The sequence below is a fragment of the Patagioenas fasciata genome, chromosome 7, assembly GCF_037038585.1.
Source record: "Patagioenas fasciata isolate bPatFas1 chromosome 7, bPatFas1.hap1, whole genome shotgun sequence".
NCBI classification, from domain to species: Eukaryota; Metazoa; Chordata; class Aves; order Columbiformes; family Columbidae; genus Patagioenas; species Patagioenas fasciata.
The window spans coordinates 17280465-17307403 of record NC_092526.1 but is presented as its reverse complement, the minus strand read 5'-3'; the positions used below and the strand labels follow the sequence as shown (position 1 = coordinate 17307403).

Genomic DNA, 26939 nt, shown 5'->3' with positions numbered 1-26939 from the left:
AGGTCACAGCACCTCTGATTTGGCAACAGGCAATACAGAAGTGAGAGAGTCTCTCCAATGCCTACTCTTAGATTCATGGAGCTAACCAAATCAGTGGCAGGATTCTGTGGCTTAGATTCATCATTTAGGAGCACAGATGCTCCCAGGTACCAAGGATTGTCTTATTTTAATAGGGGAAGGACAGTAATTCAGACAGTATTGTAAAAAGGAGTGCAGTGAAGAAGTCTCCAGGTAAGGAGAAGGTGTACTTCCAAATGTTGACAGTGAGAACAAAATAGCCTCTCCTAGTTCGAAAATGGCCTGTGCTCCCCAAATCAGTCAGCTGATGCAGTAGGAAAGTGGAGAGGACAGAGGGTACATATACCTTGAGCAGAGCATGGTATCACCCAGAAACCATTTAAAGTGATTCAGTCTCCCCTTAGAGAAATCATTTGTACTGACTGAGAGGTCCAGGGCGGTGGAGGATATGGATGTGAAGTAACACACAGCTTGGAATCAATAAAATATAAAAAGCTGATTGTATGTCATGTTCTTTGCAGAAATCAAACAAGTAAAGGGAGTTCTGGAGAACTGAATGAGGTATTAGGAAAACAGCTCGGTCTTCTCCTCTCACCTAGGTATATGACAGAGGAACAAATGTTCATTTGGAATTAAGTAGCAGCAAATTTAGATACACAAAAAGCAAATTCTTCATTCTGGAGCTGATTTGTTTGCTGTCACATGATGAGGCCAGGAAATTTTATGGCTATTAATAAAATCCTTAGATGTAATACCTAAGATTCATTAAAGTGTGAATAGAGCATTTGCAGGGACTAGAGACAAATTTCTTCCCAGCATTGCATATTTGGCCAGATCCATTAGGGAGTCTGCCATTTGACATTGATTGCTTTACATCCTGAATAACCCCGCAGGAAAGGTCCATCCTATGCATGATTGCACAGGCAGCAAAGGATCAGTTTTTCTACTTAAAATATATCTCTGTTTTCTAGTGACCTCATTACTGTGTTTGCCTGGGAGGTACCAAGCCCTTTCTACATGATTCCTGACTACGGCATTCTGAGCCCAGGTGCTGAGTGCACGGTCAAGGTGGTCTTCCAAGCCAAGGTGGCTGCAGTGTATGATGTGACAGCAACATGCTGGTTTGGAGGTGAAAATAAACAAAAGAGGACTATCCAGATAAAGGCCCTGGGTGAGTCTTTATTGCATTTAATACTCAAATGTGTGTCATCCCTAACTGTGGAACAGCATTCCACAGGAATACATGGAGGTGCTGTACTCTGAAGCTCTGCCGCAGTTGCCTCAATGTACTGATGAGCAAGTGAAACCTGTGATTTGAGAGTGGCCTGTGAAATTCCCTAATGTACTATTGTCAATTTGGAAGGGTGATCTGAACAGACAGTAGAGACAGCAGGGTCTAACATGCCCTGTGGCATAGTTTGGCCAAACTGGCATCTCTGGAGCCTGCTGAAGTTGACAGAGAGGAAAAAATTAGCTTAATTCACTAGCACAATGCAAAAAACTCCAGAAACTCCTGGTCTTGTCTGCACTCAGTCTCTCATGTCTGTTGCTGTTAGACCAAGAGCCAGAGGGAAAATTCTAAAGCTTTCTGGATGGAAGCTAGAATAGGCAATGGTTTCATTAGCAAGTCCTTGCCTGAGGTGCCTTATATGGCCACTGACAAACAAAAGATGTGACTCTGAGTTTAGTAAACTGGCTGGAAGGGAGCTTATTTGATTCAAAGCAGGGCTGACTTTGAAGGTAGATCCAACTTCAGAGGCTGTTAAGAGGCTTGTCCTGTTGGGCATTGAATATCCAAGGATGGAGATTCCACCTCTCTTAACCCAGTATATTATTCCATTTAACAGCCAAATACCCCTACCTGCGGGTGAGTGTGACAGGGGAAGAGGATGAAGGCGTACAGCCTGGAAAGTTTCAGGATGTGCTGTGCTTTGGATCAGTGCCAGTGGGAACAACTGCGGAGCAATGTGTAGAAATCTTCAACTTGTCTGTGGTATGCGAAAAGAGAGTACTTGTGAGCAGCTGGCATGTTTCCCTGTGATCCTGAGTGCCTTAGTGTTGTGAAAATAACCCAAAAGAAAATCCCCACACAAGGTGGAACTATAGATGGAGGGAAATAAGTTATGTGTCTGCCTGTCCTCCTGGTCACAACAGTCACTTAGGCTACTTTGGCCCTTGCAGTCACCTTGAACCATCCTCTCTGTTGCCAGGAGGAGCTCCCCAACTCTAGAGATCAGCAGGACATTTTGCTGCAGCCTGCTGACTTCTGAACATATGATGCCAGTAGTGCCTCAGCAGGACAGGGTTGTAGAGGTTTGCACAGCATTTCTGTGCTGGTCTGCAGTAGCCTTGGTGTTCTTGGTGGTCAGCTCTGCTGAAAACTGCAGGTCTTCACTAATTAGTGTCTTGCATTCATGGCCATCCTGCATCCAGGACCTTCTGTCAGCTCCTTTGTTAACCTGCTTATTTTCTGCTTGCAGGTTGATGCACCATGTAGGATTGAAAGAGCAAAAGATCCTCTACTTCAAGATCACGTTTTCTCCTGTGATGTGTCCCATGGTCTTGTCCCTGCCAAGGGGAAGCTGGTCTTGTCCATACGATTTCAGCCTCAGGTGGTCGGAGAGCACAGTACTGACTATTTCACTATCACATCTGCTGGCTGCCTCCTGCAAACTGTCCTGAAGGTGGTTGGCTTCTGTAAAGGTAACAGAGTACAAGCCTTTCCTGTTTCTCTCTGTCTTCTTAGCGCTACAGGGGAAGGGCTAGTGCTTGGGCAAGGACTAAGGACTGTCACAGCCTTCAGTCATAACCTACCTTCTGCGGGGAACCAGGCTGTTTCCTGGTGTACTGTTTGGGGTATATACTTGCCTGAGACAGATGTGGGGCTGTTAGAAGTGAATGTCCAGCTGTTTGCTCGGGCTGGTGAGTTTGCCAATGAGGTCATTCTGGTTTGGTAAGATCAGTTAATTGCAGCAGTGACTTGTGACATGTTGGCAGGATCTGTCTTGCATGTTGTGCTAGGTCCCTTAGTATTCCTGCACCAACACTCTGTGGACTTCGACTGGATCAACCTTGGGGAAAGTTCGATGCAGATGCTGAAAATCAGCAACACCTCAGATGTCTTGGCCTATTACCAGTTTGATATTGATGGCAGAGGGAGCGTCTTCTCCTTGGATCGCCCCTGTGGAGTCTTGGAGGGTGCAACAACACTAGTGCTGAAGGTGACCTTTCGACCTGCTCACCCCATCAGCTATCACCGCAGAGTGGTGTGCCTTGTCCATCATCAGGTATGAGAGGCAAAGGGTGGTTTCATGGCTGTGACACCTCAGAGGGCTCTTCCAGTGCAACCCACCAGGGCTGGCCTCTCATTTAGCAGCCCCCCAAATCTCTTCCCACTGCATTTCCATTGATACCTGTCCTGGGCCCTTGTTGAGCAGAATCCCCATGGTGCAGGTTCCTACCAGCAGTAGAGGGCTGATGTGGACAGTCAGTAATCCCTATGGGTGGGGTGAGCTACATCCTCAGTGGCTCCTGTCCATTTAGGTCTCTGAGTTAAATTTGTTTGCACAGCTGTGCACTGAGTGCCTTCAACTTTTACTCCAGTTTCAATAAAGTTCTTGGGCCACATCAAGACATAAAGCAAATGGCAGTCTAACATTGCAGATGGTAAGCCTTTCCCAGGTGTGGTTTTGGAAGTGAGGTACTAGGATGGTGTAACTCTCAAAACAATTACATAAATGCCATTTATTTCTTTTTATCCTTTCTGGTGTTTTCCCAGGAACCTATGTATGTGGACTTCTTTGGTACCTGCCATTCAGACACAGTTAAGCCAGCCATCCTTCAGGCAAAACACCTCTCCTGGTACCGAACCAACATGGTGAGGGGACTGACCTTGTATCCCCCTGATATCCTGAGTGTGATGCTGAAGGATGGGAAGTTGCTGATGGATGAAAAGGGAGCCCTCATGCTGCCCCCTGAGGTATGAGCTGCCCTCCCTGCAGTTTAAGATACTCCTGTGCTGTTCTCTGCAGATGTTGAGACTCTGTTGCACAGGCCAGACAGAAGAAGACTTGCAGGTGCCAGACTGAATTCTTTAGTATCTCTGTTGTTAATGTTCCTAGTGCACACCAAGCTCATCTACTAAGCCACTTCCTGGCTTTAACTCAATCACAGGGTCTTCTTTTGCTTCCTGTGGTTTCAGGTTGAGGGCTGGCTTACAAACAGGAACCTCCATGAAGCCAAGACTTTGAGCTGTCCTGACAACTGTTACTGAAGTGCATCTTACATGCCCTCTTTCTTGTGAAGGCAATCAGGACTGTAGTGCCTGGTGTCTCCCACTTCCTCTGCTCACCCTGAGATGTTTTCATCCTGTAGATCCCTGAGGACAAAGCTCCCAAGGAATACTTTGAAGCGAGCCCCGTGAATGAATATTTCTATGATGGTGTAAGCAGCGACCTGGCCTTGTTTCCTCCTCATGTTAGTGTCACCCCCAAGGAGTATGATTTTGGTTGCTGTGTGCCACTCCACAAGGTAGAACTGCTTCCTCTCTGTGTGACCAACCACACCAAAGGAAAGATCACTGTTGCCTGGACTACAATGCATGACAGTGCCTTCCAAGTGAGCCCCGAAATCTGTGACATACCACCTTTGAAGTCTTCAGCCTTCCGTGTCCTTTTCCAGCCCACTCAGCTCAACAGTCTCTATGCAGCGGAGCTGGAAGGTTTTGCGTTCTACAAGGTTAGTAGGAATTGCTAGGACCAGTTTCCAGAGACGGCCTGACAAGAGACTGCAGGCTGAAGGCTTTGGGGGAGTTAAAAGTCAATGGAACCTTTCATTTTGAGTTTGGCAAGCTGGCATCTTTACTAACTCCTTTGGCCATTGTTTTGATATGCTGGTGGGTTAAAATTTCTTCTTCACCTGTGTGCTTGCAAAGATAAATCAGCAAAGCAAGCCACAGCTCATGCATATGGACAGTTGTGCTTGCTCTTACTCTCAGTAACTGTGAAGTAATGTACACCTCACTGAAGAATGAATTACTGTGAGTTACTGCATTATTAGCATCGATGGAAACCTGCACAAGGATGGTTGTTCTGGCCTGAGTGATGGGCAGTAACTTGTTTTTTTTGCCTGGCCCTCCACAAGTAAAGCTGCTGAAGGCACTGTGTATCACTGCAGCCTCTCCTCCCATGTGGCCTGGGATTCCTATCACAGGAGGCTGCAATTGCAGGAGTTTTAGCACTCAGAAACTCCCTGGTAGAGGAGAGAGATCTTCATTATGTTGTTGATTATCCTTCTTGAATTTTTTTCCCTTTTAAGCCAATGTGGTGGACACCTGGGAGTAACCTTAGGGTCAGGAGGTTTTTAGGCTCAGGTAAAGGATAGATTATTATTTTCAGTGACTCTTTAAGTTGTAACTTTAGCACCTGCAAGTATTTCAAACGGCACTAGAGTGTCTGTCGATCCTTCTTCCCTAAGGCAACTCTTGTGGTATCACAGAACAGGATGGATAGGTTCTGCTTTGAAGTTGCTCAGTGGTCTTTTAGGTCTGAAATGTAGCTATGTGGGCAAGTGGGACTTATCTGTGTTCCTTATCTGGCACTGGTCAGTCCTTCTTCCCTGAAAAAGTCAATTCCTCAGCCCCAGGGATGCTATGGAAACAAACTGCCGCTAGTGATGACCTGTGCACTTGGAGGCACTTTGCCACACGGCCTTCCCCTATGAACTGTGTTCTGTCCCTTGCATGCCTCCTGTAGGTGCTGAGACACTACAGCAACATAGAGGAGGATGCCACCATCTGTCCATCCTGGTGCCTGACTGTCAGGCTGAGAGCGCATACCTATGAGGCAGGACGGGAGCATTTCATTCCACAGTACATACTGGATGTGCCCAAGGTGTGTAACTGGTTGAAGCTTGGATTTTTGCAGAGGCACTCATTGTTTACCTCTGAAGTCTTTATCTGCTCTTGCACCATCCTAAAATGTGGCTTAAGTGGTTTCTGATGGTGTGGAGACTCCTGCTTTGGAACAGAGGCAGGACGCTCTTTCTCCTGCATTAGCTTCCCAGCCTCCAGTGTGTTAGGTTGCACTGAGCATCTCCATAGCTCCGAGAAGAACGCTGTCTGAGTCTTCTTCCTTGGGTGTAGGCACTGACAGGAGTGCTTAGTCCTCTCCTGGGAGCCTTGGACACTCTGTATGCACATAGGCAATTGGAGGGCAGCACACAGAATCCACACTTACAGAAAATAGGTGTTTGCAAGGTAGAGTGAACATTTCCCTGACTGTCTGTCCTGTTTGTGTAGCACAAGAAAGTATTGTTCCTATGAGGTAAAGTGAAATCTGACCCTAGGAAGTAAGAATTGTCTTGAAAACCTCTTAGAAAATCTCCTCAGTTAGTTCAGGACATGCAGCCTGTATCTGATATGCATGAACTGGAAGAAATTCCAGCCTGCTGGAATTCTCAATCCTGGAGGTCACCGTCCATGCAGAGGCTACAGGTCCCAGCAAGCAGTTCACTTACTGGATGAACAAAAAGCATTGCATAAGTAAAGGCACTTCATTGGTCCCATGAGCCTGTGAAAGGTGAGGGCCACTGTGGGAAGGTAAAAGAACATACTTTGTATAATGTGGGGTGATTTCCTTTCTTTCCTTGAAGAGATGCAGCTACAGAGTTCTCCATAGGCTCAGGATAGTGCTTGTTGAAACCTGGAATTCAACATAGCAAAAGCTTTTTCTTTGAGCTGGTTTGCTTACACCCAGTGCAAACAACCCTTCTTGCTTGTCTCCACCAGACTTTTCCTCCTGTGGCTCCTGACACTGATACCTGCTGCAGTATGCTGCTCTCAAACACAGGTGCCTCACTGATAACCTTCAGTGTGGATCAAGCTGCTTGTTCTTCTGTTTTGGTCAAGCCCCACTCAGGACACATCATGCCGGGAGGCCACCAGATTTTCTTTCTCTCCACTCACCCAGTTAACACAGTCTCACAGCAGCATGTCCTGCCTTTGCAGCTGAACTCCTGTCCTGGATACACCAAGGTAGGGAGAGGGAATTAGAAGATGGTAGGAAAGGTTTGTTCCCTTGTAGTCTTCTGTTTTTACAGTGACTGTACTGTGACCCCTGTTATAACTCATAATGGTTAGTTTGGGTGTTTCCCTTTTGAAGTAAGAATTAAATAACATTTAAGATGGGGTCAGCGTTGCAGATAGAATGTGCATGTGGTGCCAGACATCCTGTAACCTTTGTTCCCTTGTGTTTCCATCTCCTGGAATGTACTATACTGTGCTCAGAGCCCTCCTTGACGGCACAACCTAGAGTCCTTCTCCTCCTCCTTCAGACCCAGTTTGTTCTTGCTTCTCTCTTGGAAGGAACAGCATCTTTGTAAAGTTCCTCCAAAAGTAACTGAGACTTATAGCTAATGTCTGTTATTTTTCCCTTAATTCCATAGGAGATTGATCTCCGGAGTTGTGGGGAGTCCCTTCTCTTGCTCTTAGAAGGTGACGGAAATCTGTACTTCAAGCCTGTCTATATAGGGACCTCCTCAACACGAATGTATACCATAAAAAACTGCACAAGGCTACCCATGGTTTTCACATGGAAGATCCGTCAATCTGACAGCAAAATCCTGTCTGTCACCCCCACTGCAGGGATCCTTCATCCTTATGAAGCCATGGTAAGCTCAGGTTCTACCCAACTTGTATTTTGCTCTCTACAATAGAGCTGTGGAGTGTTTAGAACAGAAATGTGAGGGTTGCCAGTCATTTCATCATTAATGCAAAAGTTTGAGAATACCAGTCAGTGTTTTAGCGTGGGTTGCTAGCCAGCATCTGCAGTCATGCTGGTTCCTACAATGTGGATTTGCCCAAACGTGATCACATCCTCTTCAGCTACAGGGGTCTTAAACAGGCACCAGTTAATGATACCTGAGTGGGACCAGGCATTAACACAGCAGCAACTTTGTTGTGCACCAGGAGATGTTAATAAATGAAGGTCAAATGGGAGCACAAGAGAGTTTATGATGATGTTCTTCTGTTCTTCCACACGTAAATTCAGGTTCTAAACTACTACTCTGAGTGCTCTTTGAGAGCAGCATGGACTAGCATATCGTTCTGGGTTTGATCATCTGAATGTGCATTCCCATAGTGAACCTTTGACACAGGCAGAGATGGTGGAGGCCCAAAATGAGAGTATCTCCAGAGCTGCCTGTGGAGGACTAGGTTAGCTACAGTGGAGGAAGGGACTGTGCATTTGCATGCAACTATTGTGGTTTATAGGCTTGGCTCTGATCTGGAGCTCCTGTGAGCACTCTCTTTCCCTCTTGTGATTTCAGGCTCAGGCATGGGCTTTCACTCCTGACAAGGAGACAAAGTATGTGCTGCGAGCTATGGTGTTTGTGAGTAGGAAAAGCCCAGACTCTGTGTCTCCCAAAAGTGCCTCTTATGCCTTACGGATTGTTGGAGAGGGGCTGCTGGGCACTATCAGGGTAAGGAACTGTGGCCCACTGGGTAGTAGGAGGGGTACTACGGTGGGATGGGGGGTCTTGGGCTTCTTTTTGCACAACTTATACTGGAGACAACCAACAAAGATTTACAGTGAAATTCTCAGATGTTGCTTTCAGTGGAGATGACAGCACTGATTCTGGCAGCTTAATGACAACAGCACAAGGTAAATGTCCTGCCAGTTCAAATGTGACCTGCCTGAACCCTCAGAGATCACTCTCGACTCCTCTGTTCCAGATTGAACTGAGCAAACCATTTGGCTCCTTGGGACTCCCAGCTCTCTCAGTTTGTTCTGTCTGCTCTCCTTCTGCATTTCTTCTGCTGTTAGACTGATTGTTAGATATACTGGACCTAACAGTTAAAGCGGTGTGGCCAGCACACATCCCTTTGGCTTTCTTCCTATAATCTGCAGATCTGTGCATCCACCTACATTTTTCAGGCAGGTTTCCTAAGGAACCAGAGCTAAATGAAATAATACTTTTGTAAGTCATTGCCCAGTGTTAATCATGTTGGATGGATGGGTAGAAATGTCTTAGAGGTGTTTAGTCACTATTAATTGCATGTGAGTGGATGACTAGCTGAAAGAGAGGGGGACTTTTAATTCAGTCGTGGAGGGACCAGCAGATTTGTCCCAGGTGCAGCTGGCCAGCTACTGTCCTCACAGTCCCAAATGTGTATGCCAAGGGATCAGCACATGGTGAGATAAGTGGTCGTTACACTTGACTGCTATGCTCAACGTGTGCCAGTGATATTTGAACTGTGCGTTTGAATTCCAGGCACAAAAGGAGCACCTGGACCTTGGGAATGTTCTGGTTGGTGACCTGCAAAGCTGTAGCATTGCACTGCTGAATGATGGGAACTGTTCTCTGAAGTACATCCTCAGCGTGGAACAACAGATCACTGGGCCTTGTGACCCTGAGGAGGTCCGCAGCGATCCACTTGGTACTGTAATGAAAATAGCATGGGATGGGGCCTTGGCCTTCCCCTCTTTTCTGCAAAATTGTTCTAGCATGAACTCAGAGGTTGGGCTGCTTACTGACTAGATTGCATTGATTCTCTTAAGTACCTTAAGGTACCCATGGTTCATATGATAAAAGTGTGCTTGAGAAGACATGAGACAATTTCCAGGTGTTGGTACAGCAAAGTAGCTTGTTTTGTGCTGTGCAAGTGGTAGCAACGTTTCGTTGTCACGTTCATGATTAGGCACAGTGGAGGGGACAGTGGCTTGAATGCAGGTAGGCTTGGGAAGCTGTGAGCTGAACGTATATGTGGTGTAAGAGAGATCAGTGATGCCAAGAGCTCATATCACCTTTTCTCTCCTACAGCTTTAGAACTGGAACACTCCAGAGGGACAGTCCCTGCAAGGTCAAAAACTCTTGTCCGAATAACAGTCAGGCCAGCCCGCAGGCTGCATTATACCTGGTCAATCAAATATGCTATTTGCAACCCCACAGGTGAGAGATGGGTATTTTGGGAAAATTATTCCCTCCCAACCAAGTAGACTGTGCCTTTACAGGGGGAGCTGCACAGTTCTCAGTGTATGAGTCCTGCCTGAAGAAATCCCTGGGTTGAGCAATTAACCAGAGCTGGATCCTATGTGCTGTCTCCTTTTTGCTGCACCTTTGGGGGTTAGATGTGATTGAGCCATGAGACAGAGAGGGAGAGCTCCAAGATTTCTGCTGCTGTGGTCACAAGATTCCCTGCTCCTTTGCATGATCATGGCTTTCTACAATGTGTCCTGAAACATATTCTGAGAGCTTCATGCAACCAGTCCCATGCATGGGGTCCTTTTTGCGGATCTCGATTGGTGTCTGTATGAGAAAGAATGCAGTTGAACTAGAAAATACATGGAGAGGGGTAACAGGGATGATCAGAGGTGGGGAACAGCATTTTGTACACATTTATACAAGAAAAGAGTAGTTAGAAAAGGAGTTTCCACCTTGGAAAGAGGAAAACAATGCCACATGAATGATGTGGAAAAGACAAGATATGAACAACTGGTTATGATTTTTCAGTTTGAAAGCTAGGGGCACTTCATAAAATGACAAGGCTGTAGGCTTAAATAAAAAAAAAAGGAGTTTTCACATAGTGCAGAACTGAACTATGTAAATACACTGCTTAAAATCACCACGTTCATAGTCTTTTGGTTATCTCCTAATACAGAAGTCATGGTACAACTATAACTCAGCGGTTTAGAGGTTTTCAAAAGCTGCCAAAGAAAAGACTATGCAGAAGTCCTGTTTGTTCTTTCTTTCTTTGATCTCTCCATTTAGCTGCCCCTTAATGGTGCCTGTTTTGGCAACTTTTTGGTGTTTCTTTCTCTCCCAATCCACAGATCTTGCGAGCACAAAAAAGGAGCAGCGGCCCCTCTGCTGCATCGTAGCAACAGGCATCTACCCAACATTCTGCATCACAGATGCCTGTTCAGCAGGCAGTGCCAGCGGTATCAGCAAGTCACACCTCTGGAGGCTCTTTTCCTTGGACACACTGAATGACTACTTGGAGCGAGACCCAGCTGCCAGTGAGCTCACCTACAGAGTTCCCACAAGGCACAGGTGAGACAAGGAGATGGCTCAGAGAATCTTTCAGTTCCTCTGACAAACCAGACAGATGCTTTAGCCATTGGCTTGTTTTGCAGCTCACTGCTGTGTGGCACAGTGTTCTTCTGTCCTAGCCTCTGCAGACAGTTTCTCACCTCTGCTTATCTGCTTACCCGCCCTAGAGAGGAGCCACAGAAACAAAGAATAATTTAATTGCAATGGACCTCTAAAAGTCTCTGGTCCAATCTCTTGCTCAAAGCAGGAACGACTAGATCAGGGCTCAGATCCTTGTCCAGTTCAGTGCTGAATCTCTCTAAGGATGAAGAAACTACAGCTTGTCTGGGCACCTGCTTACAGTGTTTGATCACTTTCATGGTAAAAACCTTTTTGCATACTATCTGATCAGAATGTCTTGTGTTGTAATTTATGCAGTTGCCTTCTCTGCTCCATAAGACTGAAGAAAGACAGGTCTCTTAGTTGCACCTTGTAAATAATGTGCTCCAACCCTCAGTCATCTTGGTGGCCCTTCACTGGATCTGCTCCAGTATGTCAGTGAGTTCCTTGTACTGGGAAGCTGAAAAGAGGCCTCAGCTAAGCAGGACTCTCAGAGCCTCCATGTGTGCCACTCACTCTCATTAGGCATATATTAAAAAAACAGATGAAATCTAAGGGTCTTCCTTACACCCAAAAGGGCCAAGAACATAAGGTCAGAGAAGAATTATAAGGAAGAGCGCCAGTGTAGAATGACTCTTTGTCCTGTCATGCCCTGCCAACCTTTTCTTCTGTCTCAATTTATCTCTTCTTTCTCTCTTGTGACCAGCACATGCTTGATCCCTCCAGTGTACACCCCTCTCCTGCTGGACTTCAACTTTGGGGCTGCCCCCATAGGCTCAGAGCCTGCCCTTGTGATGCTTCTGATGGTGAACAAGGGTGTGGTGCCTGTGGAGTGGTAAGTGATGCTTGCTGGAGCCCAGCCTGCTTTCTGAAGTCTGCCTGGGGACATGGAAATGCTCACAGAGGCCAGGAGACGTTTGCAAATTAATAGGGTGGATTTTGTAGGTATGGCTTGCCTTGTGGAGCTGTGACCATTGGTGGGTCTGAGTGCCAGGCAAGCAAGGGATTCCAGACAGTTCTGATGAAACATGATGTGTCCAGCAGCTGGGCAAAGCCTGGCTGAATTGAATATGCTGACCATAGCCCTGGGGAAGTTGTGTGTCCCTCCTGCTGAGCAGGTGGTTTGTTCCCTAGGGCCTTCTTGTTTCCTTCTGATCAGAAGATGGACATGGAGCACTGGGCAGAGGATGTTGAATTTAGCCTCCATGAGCTGCACCAGATGAGAATTCAGGATAACCAGCTATTCAGCATTTCTCCAAAGTCAGGGAAACTTCTTCCAGGACAGGAGCAATCACTCCAGCTCTCACACAGGTGACGTCAACTCCCTGTACTTTAGGGCTTCATGCTGCATGCTGGGACAGCACCTGCCACCAGTCCCCTGTATTTCCATGCTGGACACTTTCCCTTCACATGTCCATTGCCCAGCAGGGACTGGACAATTAAAATATCCCTGATGATGCCCAGTTTCTGGACTCCACAAAGCTTGTCTTCCTCAGGGGTATGTTATTGAATGTGCTTTAACGCTACAGCGCAAGAGGCATTTAGTGTGGCATGCTGGGGACACTGCTCTGCCTTGATCTGGCAGCTGGGGAGACAAACAAGATGCTGCACTTCCAATGGTTTTGACCATACAGTGATATTCTTATTTTTGTCACCTACTGTAGCTGCTAGCCCTTGTGTGTCTGTGGAGGGTACAAAGAAAGCTGAACACCTCCCCTTTCACAGCAGACCTGGTATGACAAGTACTGGCATTTCAAATGGTGTTGTTTTAGGAGCTTGGGTCCCTAAATTGGCATATAACTGAAAAATCAGCATTGCATCACACAATGGTCCCCCTCCCTCTCTCAGTGGCCTTTATGCAACCATGACTCTTTAGCTGGGAAGTAGATTGTCTCTAATATACTGTGTGACCCTGATTCTACCACCCTGGGCACAAGGTTGGCTTCTAATGTTTTTCTCTCCTCCTGCACTGCTAGACATGATTTCATTGGCACCGATCACCTCCCTGTCTTGCTGAAGGTTTCCTATGGCCATGAGATTCTGGTAAGTTTGCAGGTAACTTCCTTTTGTTTGCAGAACAGCAGCAGGTAGGAACGGAGTTACAAGGTGTTTTCCCCAGGAGCTGTATGGCATGCAGGGGGCTGTGGCCTTCCTGTGGAATCTGCACTGGCCAGGCAACAACACAGGGCCAAGCAGAGACATAAAGCCAACATTCTGACAAACTCATGGTTCCAGCACAGTGTGATGTGGCAGTGTGCTAAGTGGCCCTTGGATGCAGCTGGTTTCCCCACCAAGGGATTTTTTTTTTATGTTATTATTAACCTTTTTATTTTATTGGTAGTGTTAGTGCAGAATTGCTTCTTCCTCCAAACCAGCTCCAAGTCCAAAACAGCCCTCCTGGGTTTTACAGTCCCTGCATGCTTTCCACACTCAAGTATATCTCAAGGTCAGGATTTTTGTGCTTGCTTCCCCACATTTCATCTGTCTCGCCATGAGCTCTTCCACGCAGTGATGCAGGAGTTCAGTTCTGCAGCCCATCTGACATCTTTCACATGCAGCTTTCCTGAATCTCTCCATCTCATCACCTCTCTACGCTCTTGAAAACCCCCTGGAATGTGCTTTTCTGCAAAAGTACCGCCTGCACTGGCTGCGGTTTGGTGACATATATGCTGGCAAAGGGTTGGCAGAACATCCTCCAGGTATGGAGACAGCTGCTTCCCCAGGCCCAGAATGTACTCAGTGCACTCCTGGTTGGCTGTTCGTGTTGCAGCCCTTGTGCCTCTGCCCACCCACTTATTTCTCCTTGCCAATGGCAGAGGAGCTTCCTACTTATTCTTCCTGCTTTGCTGCTTGCTAAAGCATCCCAGAGCTGATCTGTGGTGTGTTTTCCCTGAGCATTTCCTCAGGCCTGGAACTAATTTCTCTCTCTCCCTCCCTCCCTCCAACTGTCAGTTAGAGTCAAAGTACCTTGTGCTCTGCCGGACACAGCTCATACCCAGCTGAGCCTTTCTGTCTCTGAAGTTTCCTATGAGACCATTGTGTTCACACATCTCTTTTATTTTTATTTTCTTTCAGGACTGTTGTCAGCTGAAAATCCAACCCTTTGACTAAGCTGTTCAAACAGTGGCTTAACTGTGCCTTCCCCCAAAGCCCTTGGACAGGCTCCCTGTGCTCTGCCTGCCTGGCACAGTCCCGACAGTGGATGTGAGCATTTCACCAGCTGGCCAGTGAGGGAATAGGCTTTGAAGCACCAGCAGCCTGTAAGGCACACATCTTCTCCTCTTGCCACATAGCCAGTGGCTTTGGTGGCTACCAGAGGCCACCACCCTCATGCTGTCACTGCAGAAGGGGCTGAAAAAGCATGGGAGGCCCTGGGGATGATGAAAGACCCCTGGGTGCATGGCAGCTCTGGTAGTAGGAGGCCAACCCAGAGACCTGGAGCAGTGCGGGTGATCACAACCTGCAGGGATGCACAGTGCCAGTTCTGAACTGCAAATTTCAGAAAGCAGATGTGGAAGAGGCTCCTCCTTCTGCAGCGAGGGCACTTGAGGGGCTGAACACAGTGTGCCTTCATTCCTTTCGGTCACAGCATGAAGAGCGCAGAGCCACAAGCGCCCATAGCAGAGGCTGCTCTAAGTGCACTCACATGCCAGAATTGAACAGATCGTCACCTGGGAATCTGGTGAAATGTGCAGAATATATGTTAGCCTTAAGGGAAGCAAAGGCCATAATGTCACCCCAAAAGTTAAGCTTTGGAAATTTGAGATAGCAACAATAAGCAGAGGTGGAGACCATAGAACAGGAGTGTTGCTGGGTTGTTCTGTCAAATTCCAAATTGCCTGGCTTCAGAGTGATGATGTTAGCCAGCTGCAACCCAGTACATGATTTTTGGGGAGGTCTAAACTCACCTCTGTGATGGCTCTACCGTTGTGGATAGATTTTGACCTCCTGCCCCTCTGCTTCCCCAACAGAGTCTGTCTGCTTCATCTTGAGGATGAGCTCCCCCTCCTTTACTCCTTCCCCACTCAGAGGCCACCTTTCAGTCCTGACATGGTTGGATTTACAGGTGCTGAAAGGTCCCAAATTGATGGCCTGCTGGCAATTTCTTCTGACCACAGGATAACACTTCTGCAGACCTGGGGGAAATGGGGCCTCCTGCTGGTCTCACAGATTGTCTTTTGTCTCGTTGCTGTAGCCTGCCTGTAAGAGTGCAGCTGTGATCTTGTTCTCAGAGCTCCAGGACAGTTTGCCCAGGCAGAATCTGCAACTCTCAGCAGTTTTAGCAGGAACAGCCTGGCTGCCTGCAGGTGTTGCAGGATGAGGTAGGCTGGTTCCCAGAACTCGCTGGGTAGAAGGGCTGGATCCCAGGGAAAATCCCTGAGCACACAGGTTCCATAAACTGAAAGGATTTGCACTTTACTTCATAGGGGTTAATTAGGTATTGTGAGGTGTTGTCACCTGCAGCACATGTTCTCCAGGCAGCTCTCCTCCCTGGGGAATCTGGTGTCTCTGTCCCCTCATGCTCTAAGTCATTGCTGTGGAACAAAGTCTGTGCACTCTGGAAGGAGAATGGATTGCAGCAAGTCTTCACTTTTTCCCATTTTTCTCCTTTTAACTGATAGTCCTCTAATTGTTACATCCTATCTCTATGGAAACTGATGACAGTTTTTCCTTGGCAGTAGTGGTCTGGTGGAATTCAAGCTGGCTTTTTGACTTAAGTAATGTAAATGAGTGTTTCACTCCCAAGGCTCAGGGAGGTTTCTGTCCATTTTTCACTTGCAGTTTGAAAGTGTCAGCTTATGTCCTTCTCCTATTTTGCATCACATCTGGCTTGCTGAGTCCCTCAGGAGGCTGAATGTTCATGTAATGCTTTGAAAAGATCCCATGTGGGACTTTGTTAGCATTGTATTTCTAGTCTTCTCTCCGTCCTCCCTTTCCTATGAAGCTGAACTGGAACTGGTTATTTTGGAGGAATCAGCATTCTCTGCTCTTGTTGAAGCAGCTGATACAGTGTCTCCTGCTGATGTCTGTCCAAGGCATCCACCTGCCATTGCAAGCAAACTCTCTTATCTTCAAACATCTTCTGCATATGCACTTGTAAGACAGGCATGCTTTGGGCTTAGCTAATTGTGAAATGGAGCACCTTATCTCCCTTTGGCCTATACAGAGACATTACAAACTCTGTGACTGCTTTACAGCCTCTGTCTCTAGGTAGACAGCTCAGGGGTGCTTCGGGGTGATCCTGCAGGAAATCGTGCATCATGACTCATCTCTAGCTTGAATGCAGTTTTCTCAAAATGCAGAATCCTGTGTCCCTACCTTCCATGAACTAGCTCTATAAATCTCTCCACTTTGCTTGAAGTGGCTGGTGGCTGCTTTGCTAACAGGATACTATTGGTCATTACTTGATCGCTTAAAATCCAGCTGGGATCTTCTTGCAGCTTTTGCCCTGTTAGACACATCCTGTCTTTCCAAAGGATTTGGCTGTCACAGCTGCACACTCTCTTACGTACAGTGCAGATACTTTCATTCATGGAGAATTTCTACCATCTACTTGCAAAGAGAAGCACTGAGGTTGGTGCCTGACATAGCAGGGAGAAGAGTACCTTCTCTTTGGACCAAGATGCAAACATTTCGGAGAAGAGCTAACAGATGGATAGGCTCTCCATCTCCTTGCTTTTTTCTTAGGACACACTGTCCTGGTATTACCAACTTAAATCTGTAACTATGTTGTCCTCAGCTTGCAAAGTCTTTAAGAGTCCTTGTGTAGTTGTTAGTGATGTGGCCAAGGCCGTATGAGAAAGTGACTGTGTTTCTTTCTACTGTAGCTGAACTTCAGCGGCGTGACAGTGGAACGGTACCAGCGGTACGTTCATTTTGCATCCACTAAGCACCTCTTCGAACCCATTGCCATTGGGACCTCCCACCCCCTGACACAGGTGAGCATCTTGAGGCCAAACTCAGCAGCAGTGGACGGAAAGAGCTAGTGGTACCATGTCCCAAGGACAGGCAGTATCTGAGGCATTTCCCAGGAAACAGGATGGCCTCCACAGGAAAGCATCACAGCAGAAGTACGAGGCAGAGCCTGGAAATGGCTTCTGGGATGGCAGCAGGGACAGTACCTCTCACCAGCTCCAGTTTGACAAGATTTGGCATTTACTCTAGCTTATGTGGTCTGTTGGGCTGTTCTGCTATTCTCTTGCACGGGATCCAAGTGAAGACTTGTGTGGCTGCTCCAGGCACTCTGAAAATAAATCCTAATTAGTGTTTTAGTAAATTAATTAAACTTCCTTAAACACTTATTCAGCAAAAAAAGGTGGCTTTGATTCTATTCTGCCTAATTTACTTGGAAAATGAAAAAGTTGAATTAAATTAAGATCACTTTAATACAAGTGGTTTTGCATTTGAAGTAATCTGCTTTAGAGTGATCCCTTTAGCTAATTTGTATTAATTTTCTCCCAGACTGAATTTGCAGGGCACCGCTTAGAGAGGCCCTCTAGTTATCAATGTACATATGTGGTGATAAACCCTCAGCACAGTCTCCTACCAAGCCTCAGTGTTAAATCCTGACACTATGAGGTCTCCTCGTTCTTAGGAGACAAGCTGCCTAATTAATTATTAATGCTTATCAGACTCCTCCAGGGAAGTGTTAACTAGTTTAAATTGTGCATGGTGTAATAAGCGCTGCTCTCTCTGACTCACTTCAGATTTATGAACTCTACAATGGCAGCTCCATGTCTGTGATGTTTGAGGTTCAGCTGGACAACATTGTGAGGATCCAGGAGGAGAATTTTCAGCATCCTGTGTTTGTCTGTCTAACTCCTAGAGGAGAAATCCCCCCTGGCACCACAGGCCACATTGAGTGGACCTTCTCACCGTTGGAAGCCAGAATGTACGCGGTAAGACCCTCTCCTCATAACTGCCAGAAACAGGGCTTTTTTTCTGTTGTTGTGTGCCTAAAATTCTTTAGATCTCTTATTGATGGTTGATCCATGTCATGCTCTGTTCCTCCAAGAAGCAAAGTCTCGAGAGCAAATGAGTGGCTAGTCTGGCCAGGAAATGGAGCAGATAAATTATCTCATAAATTCGTTCTTCCAAAAGAACACTTTTCTTTTTTTTTTTTTTTTCTTTCCCACAACCAGAACAATCCCGATATGTATTTCTCAAGAATCAATGACCAGGGATATAAACAGATTTTTTTGGTTCATTGTTGGCCTCCAATAACTCCCACCAACAAGACTGATTTGTACTCTGCTGTAGCCCTCTGGAAACAGCCATTCCAAAGACCTCTGTCCTAGTCTGCAGCAGGCAGGGCCAGAGCTGGAGCACTACTTATTACCCCACTCTATGGTAGGCTCACAGATAGATAAACTGAATTGTAAAACTTCAGCTTTTGTTCCAAGAGGGAGTCCCTGCTCGTGCAGTAACTGGCTCATTGACTCGTTAACCAACTTTCCTGGGTTAGCAGGGAAAGTTAAGGCCTGGAAGAGCAAAAGAGACGATTTCTCATCACTCATGCATGTAGTGTATTTCCCAAATATAAGTCTGGACTTAATACTATTATCTTGTCCAAGGCAGGTTGATGTTCCCATCCACATCCTTGGGGGTGAATCAACTCTGATCACCTTCCAGGGAGTAGGCTACGATCCACATACCGTAGGAGATACTGCCACATCCAGCAAAGCTTTGTCTCCTTCAGACTTTCCAGGCTCTACCAAGCTAACTGTGCCTGGGCAGGTAAGTCCAGGTATGCTGATATGAACAATATGATTAGCCCAGAAACATATAAGAGAGACTAAAATATAGAAGTGGCCCCATCTGGCAGTAGCTGGTGTTGCAGGGGAGTTCATTGTTACGAGACAGGGCAAAATACGTCCCTTCCAGCAGATCATCTGGAGCCCAACTCATAAAAGCACTTGTTCTGAAAGGTGCGTTTCTTCCAGCGCGCTATTTCCACTGCCATTAGAAACAAAAGTGTTTTGGGGTTTGCTCATTTTCTGAATTTTCTATTAAAAGGTGCCCTCCATCCCAGATAACTAGATTTGCAGCTAAAACACCTTTTCTTTGGTAATTCATTCGGAAAAATTCTCCTGACATACCCTGTGAGGGCTTGGCTGCCTCCTTTTCACAGCCAAACTCAGAAGACACATAACCTGGCCTCAGACTGCAGAATGGTCACTAATTGAGGCACATCCCAAGCATTGCACTTGTTTGACCCGTCACTGGCACAGCAGGAGCTGGTTTGGCCTGACTAGAGCTGGACTGCCAGCCTGGACAGTCTGTTGTTAAACTTGGCCACAGATCCCAGTATAGAGAGTCAGCATTAAGCAGCATCAGCAGAGGCATACTTCAACCAGGTAAGGGATTAATCCCGTGTGATATTAGCATCTGTACCTTGGAGCTCAGCCACAGCTACATGTGCTCTTTAGCTTCTAGCTGGGCAATTGCATTCCTGGCTGAAGCAAAGAGAAGGTGATTAAAAATCTGTCTCAGGCTGCCAACCAACTTGCTGTTCTACAAGGCTCTGTTGCCTGTAACTAAGAGTCATTAGCTTCTGTAATGATCAGTGAAATTCATTAGAGTTTGCACTGTGCCTGGAGAATGGGATAGATTGGTAGCATACCAAGTGTGTGGTACCAAGGTGCACTTTCCCAAAACTTGTATTCAGGCTAATGAGGATTTTGCACAAGCCTACACCTCATGTGTTTGTGTGTTTTCCACCTGAAATGGGAAAAGGCCTGGACTGCAAGTGCTGCAGAGAGAATCTTGATGCTACCGGTGCTTTGTGCTCCTGAGATCTTCTCCTGCTCCAGCACCAGCATTACATCCTAGTCATTTCTCACTCAATTCTACTGCAGCAGGGCTGTCTTCTTCCTGCAAAGACTCATTGTAACCGAAGCAAAAATTAGAGAAATATAGCACTCCCTCAAGTTGTTATGGTAAAGGTAACTGACTAATATGATCTGTGAATTGCTGGATAACCTGGGGGACAGTCCTTCTCCTATGGCCACATCCCATCATTCTTCACTGCTGTTCCTCCTGGTTTCACCTTGTTTCTGGCAGGCAATTACCTTGTCACACCAGAGGATTTGCCTTGGAAATATCCCAGACTGCAGCAAAGCCAGTCGACTTGTCTTTCTCAACAGTATTTTGGAGAGTAAGGCTGTGGTGTTTGCCTGGAAGATAAGCACCTGTAAAGACAAGAGGGTGAGTCCTTCCTTCTCTTTACAGTCTTCTTGCCTATCTCTGTTGTGCCGCAGAAGAACTTTCCACTACATTTGCAACCAAACAATCAGAAACAATCATAGGGACTTGGCTTTTTTAGTAGCTGATGAAAGGGCAGAGAAAAGTGAAACCAAGGGTTACAATGGGGGGTAGGAAAAACAGGAATTCAGAAGGGGAATCTGAAGACTTCGGTGAGGATACGTGAACCTGGAACTACAGGATGTGATAATGAACCTCAGGATACTGCCTACCAGCAAAGTCAGTGGTTATTCTTTGAATATATCAGCTGCATCTCTCTCATGCCACATACCTCTGAGAAAGGGAAGGAATTCGCACAATCCTGTGTTTCCTGCAAAGAGAAGGCACACAGTAAGGTTCCAGGATAGTGAAACAGCTCCTCTGTGGCTTTTTCTTTCTCAGGTGTTGCAGATTACTCCAGAGTCGGGGATTGTGCAGCCTGGAGAGAGCATCCCCTGCTTCATCACCCTGAGACCTTCAGGCAGTGCTTCCTCCTACAGCATAGATGTGGTGTGTGAGGTGAGACCCAAGAGGTACCTGTGTATTGCCACCACCTGGGCATGTCCCACAGTTCCCAGATGGCTGGCCACATTGGTCAGGTACCTGCCGCTTCCAGCTGAAGGAATCCTTCTCTGCTCCATTATGCTGGCCAGCACTTCTTATTCCTGAGGACACTGAGCTTCACGTCTCCTGGTGCTTTAAGTGTCTGTCTGTGTGTCTCACTGGACAAGGTGTAACTGTGCAACACATAGCTTTGTGAGTTGAACCCAGCTGCTAGAAGTCAGTATTTGAATGGGAGTGGCTTTCGGTGGATGTCAGAGACTTAAGTAGCTGTAAAAAGCAAGTCTTGCTTCTTTAATACTAGTCGGGGCACAGACTTGCAGAAAATGTCCCTCTGGACACTTTCCAGGTGTTCTTTGGCAGGAGATCGTGTCTTCTCTCTGTAAGTCATATACTAGCACTGTTCTCTTCTGTTTCTGCCCCGGAAGCCGTGGAGAGGGAATGGACCCTGGCTGGGACCTCCTGGAAGGGAGGAATGGGTGACAGGCATGGACCTGAGTCAGAGGCTGTGTTATTTACAGCTTCTTTCTAGCCCTGCTCACTCCAGTCATGGTTTGCTTCATAGATATACATCCAGGAGTCCCTGGTGCAGTATGAGAGGGAACTGCAGGACTGGGAAAGGGAGAAGGAACGGCAGGCTGTGGAATTCACCATCACAGAGAAGGACCTTGGGACTAAGAAAAAGCCAAAGTCACCCGCAGTGGTAAGTGCTGCCAGAACTTTACACCAGCTTAGCTCAGAAAGAGCAGTAGGGTGTCAACAAAATATGTTTTTTAAGAAAATGTAGGCAAGTGATAAGAGGACACGAGGCTCTGATCTACTCAAGATCTCATAGCTGGTCTATGGATAGTGGAAAATGAGATCTTGGTTTCTAGCCAAGGATCCTCTTGTACTGTCTTCAGTGCTGAGAAAGGGAATAGCAGGTGAGGAACATGGAATTAAAATTACTTTTCTGATCACCTTACAAACTGAATTTGCTAACAATCATCTGAAATTTGGAAGTGCTTGAGAGGCCTTATGAACAGAAAAACCACTGGCTCTAGAAACAGATGGTTGTCTTTTTAACTGAATAAACACTGGGGAGAAATGTGTAACTGATATTAAGAATGTGGCTCAAGCGTAGAATGGGAGGATGAGATCATTGACTCTCAGCTAAGGCAAAGTAAAACAAAATCCTGGAGTCTTTTCCTGCTCTGTACTTTCCTACGCTCTGATTTCTCTTCCTTGTTTTTAGACTTTTTTAGACTTCTTTCTCTTCCCTTTTTTTTTTTTAAGAGGTCATCAGTTTCTGCTGAGACAGAAAATCTCCTGGGATCCTCAGCTGTGATCAGGAAATACAAGGTAAGTCAAGCCTATCTCACCCACAGTAGAATCAAACTGACTGCTTTAGAAAAGAGGCAGATGCTGGATATCACAGCGTGGGAGCCTGGACAGAGACCACAGCAGGATTTGTAGCTTCAAGGCTTTGAGAGACAGACTGTTTGGAGGAGCCAGAAGAATCAGACTATCTGGCTGTGTCCCATGGGCAGTAACTTTCCAGCTGAGGTGAATGGGAAACAAAATTGGAACCAAACATACACCCGTGACTGGGGAAAGGGGGAAAGGTTTCAAATAAGCAGAAGAGATGCATCTGGGCAGGGTAGTCAGTACCTGGACGGGTTTCATGCTGGGGCCACAACGGAACATGTGCCACAATGGAAAGTGGCAGGACCCTGGCGTGATGTGGTGCAGACTTTGCCCTTGCTGCTAGAACATCTGTGCTCTGTGCCTCGGCAGAAGCTGCAGGCAGGAACTGCCTTGATTTAAGCATGCAATAAGCTTTAAAGCTCAATTTGCTAGGTTAATCTCTGTTCCCTCTCAAGTTTGGACATGTGCACTGGTGGTAGCAAGTTGTGAGACAAGGTCCTAGCAAATACTCTCCGGGGGAGACCCTGAAACCCTACTGACAGTCAGGGCTCACACATGAGTTAGTGGGGAGGGAGCAGACCCAATTTCCAGCATGGATGCTCATGCCTGATAGCAGTACTGCAGTGCCCAGATCATTTTGATGCTGTCTCCAGTCCAGGATCTGGTGGCTCTGGCTGCTACACATTCCAGCTCTCATGCCTGTGCTCACACACCAGCCAAAGGAGTGACTAAGTACCCACCATTTCTTTCTCTCCAACAGACATTACCCCCTATTACAAACCACCCTATGCCCAATCTGCCAGCTGGACACCTTCAGAGGAAGCTGCTGTTGGACAAAGAAACCAGCAGGGTGTGGGTCAAACCAGAACCTCCCAAGCCCATTCTCTTACACCTTGGTGTGACCGCCAGGTCTTACTCTATTGAGGATTTCTTCAGCAACTTCACCTCAGAGTTCCCCAAATATTTCTTGTCCCGGTAAGAGATCCAGCTTTTTGGATTGGCATCTTCATCTGAGCCAGGACTGTCCACACTGTGATATGCACTGAACTTGGAGCTTTGCTCCGCTCCTCTCCAGTGTCTCAGTCTTAGGCAAGAAGTGCTTTGCTTTACCCAGCATTAGCTGGCATGACCTGTTTCTCTCCCTCACTCAAAAGAGGGATACTATCAGAGCTCAGTGCTCCTCTCTTACAGTGTCCCTGCTGCTGTCACAAATACAGCAGCTCCTACTCCTCCTCTGGTTCCCTGAACTGTTCCTGCTTCCCTGCAGTTCTGCTGCTCAGCCAGGGGGATGCAGGTCTTTGGTAGTTCCATTCAGTAGTGCTGCCACTGATGGGACAATTTCTTTCCCAGCCCTTTCAGTGACCAGCCCTTGGAGAGAAAGTTTATGGACGTGAGTTGGGACAGAGACAGGATGGACGTGGACCCTGAATGGCTGTCCCTGGCTGCTGCTTCCAAACAGGAGTTGCAGATAGTGACTGACATACTCACAGGTGTCATCAGGTGTGTGTCCCTTCATTCTCACCTGGTTTAGAGCCCCTGTTCTCCAGGGGAGTGTGTGCAGCATGGCCAGCCCTCTGCTCATCCCAGAGGAATCTGTACACTCCTGCTGCACCAGAATGTGGGATCCAGCCTGCTGAAGGCTGCCCTGGGGACTACGAGCTCAGGAGTCCCAGTGTGACAATCAAAGGCAGGATCTTGCTCCCCAGCTAGTGAATGGTGTCATTGCCCAGGGACCAGGGCACTCTGCCTGGCATCATATTGGGAACATGCCACGTTGGGATTGACCTGTTTTATTTGTCAGCTTCAGAGATGAAAAGAAGCAGTGCTGTGGAGGCAAAGGTAGTTTCCTTAGCTCAAGCCATCTTGCTGCCTCCCTTAGGCCTAGAAATCAAGAAGGGACAGACTAAACACTGACATCAGTCAGGGTTTTCCTCTGATTTGTACTGTCTTGTAGAGATCCTCTGGGGTCAAACTGATATCTTATTTGCTGGGATTCATCCCTTATTTTCCTCCTCCCAGAGGCGTCTTGGAGAACACACAGTTCCATGATGCAGTGAGAAGAAGCCTGGATGAGCCCATTCCATATTTCTCCCAGTTCCGGTGTGTAGAATCAGCAGAGATCCAGGACAGGAGACAGTGCTCCATGGTCCTCTCCATGGCCTCTGCTTCACCAGATCTTTACCCTGATGAGGGTGGAGAGGGGAAAGAAATGAGTCAAGAAACCTCTCCCAGCAACGATTTGCTGGAGTCTTGGGACATTTTTCACCACAAGCAGTTGAGGGAGCAGAAGGAGATGATGAGCAGGTAAGGAAGAGCTCACACATAAAAGACAAGGGCTGCACAAGCAGGAGAGTCATGATAGCACACTGCCTGGCCAGAAACTCATTTCTCCTTCAGCCCCGTGGCATTTCTGCTGGGGCGTTCCATGTGCTGTGGGTGGAAATTGATGCTAGTCCACCTAGCCACCCTCTCCAAAGAACAGTTTGTGAACAGTTCAGGTTTGGTGTGTGTTAGGGTCGAGCCATGGGCAGTGCCAGCATGCTGATAGTGAGTGAAATTTGCTTTATGCTTGAGCATTCATGGCCGTATTAGACATTAGAGTGCATATATGCTTACCTTATCTTACCTCTTATTTTCACTGCAGTATTACATCACCTTGCACTTGCTGTGGCTACTCTGTTGTACGCTGCTACAGGCCACAAGTATATGCACAAACGCTAACCACTGCACAGCTTGGAGAGAGAAACCAGTAACATCAGTCACCCAGCTCTGTCCAAGGCCAGGGCCTGATGCCAGCTGGTGACAGTTCTGGGAGAAGGGTCAGCACCCCGTTACTCAAGTCTTTGGTTCATTGGCCTTGGTGTGTAGGAAACAATGTGTGCTCCACTGCTGTGCCTGATGTGTCACAGGAGGAGTCACAGCAAGCAGTCTGCCTTATCTGTGTTCTGATAGCTGTCCTCTGCCTGTACTTTTGCCCCTCCAGGCAGCCGGCCTTTGGGAACCTGACAGAGTTGGTGCTGGAAAACATACTGCAGAATATCCTGATGGAAGCCAGCCATGGGGAGGTGGTGCTGACAGCCCGGCCCAGGGTCATTGCTCTACCGCCCAGCCCTTCCCGAAGGTAGCAGAGTATATCTGTGCTGGAGCGGGGAACAGGACCTGTCCTCAATATGTCAGGCTGAAGCACAGCCTGTTTTCTAAGCCACGTGGATTAATTGGAACACTGCCTATCAATGCCACAGTTGCCTGTGCAAAAGGGGAAACCTACTCCCAAAGCCTCTGTCCCTTCTTGGCTTGTCTTGAGCCACAGAACAGAGGTGGGAACACTATGCCCTTTCTGTGGATCCCAGACCACCATGCAGTGCTGGGGCAGGGCCCTGTGAGTAAGTGGCTGGTGAAGGGGCTGGCCTGAGGCACTGGAGAGCCCAGCACAAGGAGGGTCTCTTGGGAAAAGGGGTCAGGTAACAGGCAGCACAGCCCCCTGATGGCAGAAAGGAGGCAAAGCTTTTATAGTCCAAGGCTAGTAGTGTGGGATCTAGTTAGGTTGCGGGAATGGCCACCAGTGGGGACGCAGATTCAGGACTGAGGGCAAAGCTTGAGGATTTGCCATGGCTTGGGGAGAAGTGCAGGGATGATTACCTAGGGGGAGACAGCCACAGGGTGCACTCTCCCCGCGCCAGAAGTAATCTCCTCTTCTTCAGAATCACCAGCTGACCATGCCCACCCTCAAAAGCATAGCTGCTGGGCACTGTGCTGCTTGAGCTCTTTGAGCACATAAGCTCTCTTCACTTTTCATTGTGTCCCTGTGATGTCCAGAGCAACTCTGATCCTCCCACACCATGATATGAGTTCAGCATGCCGGCTGCCTCTGAGGGGATATGTCCTGATTATGTTTTCAGCTCCAATTTTAATCCTGTGGAAACTCCACAGCAGAGTCCATGAGATCTCTCCTCTCTGTGGCTGGTCACCTCACCAGAGAAGAACCTCCCTGCACTACAGGGAGCACATGGACAACCTCGGTGGCTGTTCCCACTGCCTCCTGCCTGTACCAGCTGAGAGAGGAGTGGAATCTGATTTGAAATGTAGCTGAGGAAGGACTGCCAGCTGGGCACTGAGGTGCTGAGCCCCTGCTGACAGCAGTAGGACACAGGTACTGAATCTTCCTCCCCTCCTTGCTGCAGTGACCCAGCCAGAGAGCAGCTGCAGCACTGTAGCACACTCAGCAGCCCAATAAAACCAGCTTGGACTCTGGGCACACAGACAACTGCTGTGTAACGTGTAATCCATGCATCTGGGTTTGGGAGCACCCTGGACAGGTGCTCTCCTCTTCAAACAGCCCGACTGTCACCGGGGGAAGGGGATGCCTCAGCCTGGCACAGGGGGCCAGGAGGCTGTCACTGTGCAGGTGCGGGGTTTGTCACAGCCGGGAGGTGGCAGTATCAGTTGTGAGAAGAGCCAGGTGCCAGCATGGAGCTGGTGCTGAGCAGCAGCTGCCTGCATCCTGGCAGAGCCTGCAGGCTGACCGTGCCAAGCAGCGGGGCTGGCTTTGCAGCATCTTCCAT

The 26939-nt window shown here is 47.5% G+C and overlaps 1 protein-coding gene across 3 annotated transcripts in view; it reads left to right on the top strand.

Annotated features, from left to right (window-relative positions):
* CFAP65 (cilia and flagella associated protein 65) overlaps positions 1-26462 on the top strand; it is a 30135-nt gene extending 3673 nt beyond the window's left edge. For all 3 annotated transcript variants that reach the window (XM_065841080.2, XM_071810918.1, XM_071810919.1), the window contains 28 exons: positions 990-1189; positions 1866-2011; positions 2499-2721; positions 3040-3305; positions 3797-3997; positions 4393-4755; positions 5772-5909; positions 6806-7051; positions 7462-7686; positions 8344-8496; positions 9289-9454; positions 9838-9966; positions 10848-11067; positions 11873-12001; positions 12301-12477; positions 13143-13209; positions 16995-17105; positions 17874-18065; positions 18745-18903; positions 20230-20373; positions 20812-20928; positions 21536-21673; positions 22246-22311; positions 23138-23352; positions 23728-23877; positions 24397-24681; positions 25361-25498; positions 26277-26462. In XM_065841080.2, coding sequence (XP_065697152.1) covers positions 990-1189; positions 1866-2011; positions 2499-2721; positions 3040-3305; positions 3797-3997; positions 4393-4755; positions 5772-5909; positions 6806-7051; positions 7462-7686; positions 8344-8496; positions 9289-9454; positions 9838-9966; positions 10848-11067; positions 11873-12001; positions 12301-12477; positions 13143-13209; positions 16995-17105; positions 17874-18065; positions 18745-18903; positions 20230-20373; positions 20812-20928; positions 21536-21673; positions 22246-22311; positions 23138-23352; positions 23728-23877; positions 24397-24681; positions 25361-25498; positions 26277-26319 — 4807 coding nt within the window. In that variant the 3' untranslated portion in view covers positions 26320-26462. The remainder of the gene's footprint in view (positions 1-989; positions 1190-1865; positions 2012-2498; positions 2722-3039; positions 3306-3796; positions 3998-4392; positions 4756-5771; positions 5910-6805; positions 7052-7461; positions 7687-8343; positions 8497-9288; positions 9455-9837; positions 9967-10847; positions 11068-11872; positions 12002-12300; positions 12478-13142; positions 13210-16994; positions 17106-17873; positions 18066-18744; positions 18904-20229; positions 20374-20811; positions 20929-21535; positions 21674-22245; positions 22312-23137; positions 23353-23727; positions 23878-24396; positions 24682-25360; positions 25499-26276) is intronic.
* The last annotated feature ends 477 nt before the right edge of the window (positions 26463-26939 follow it).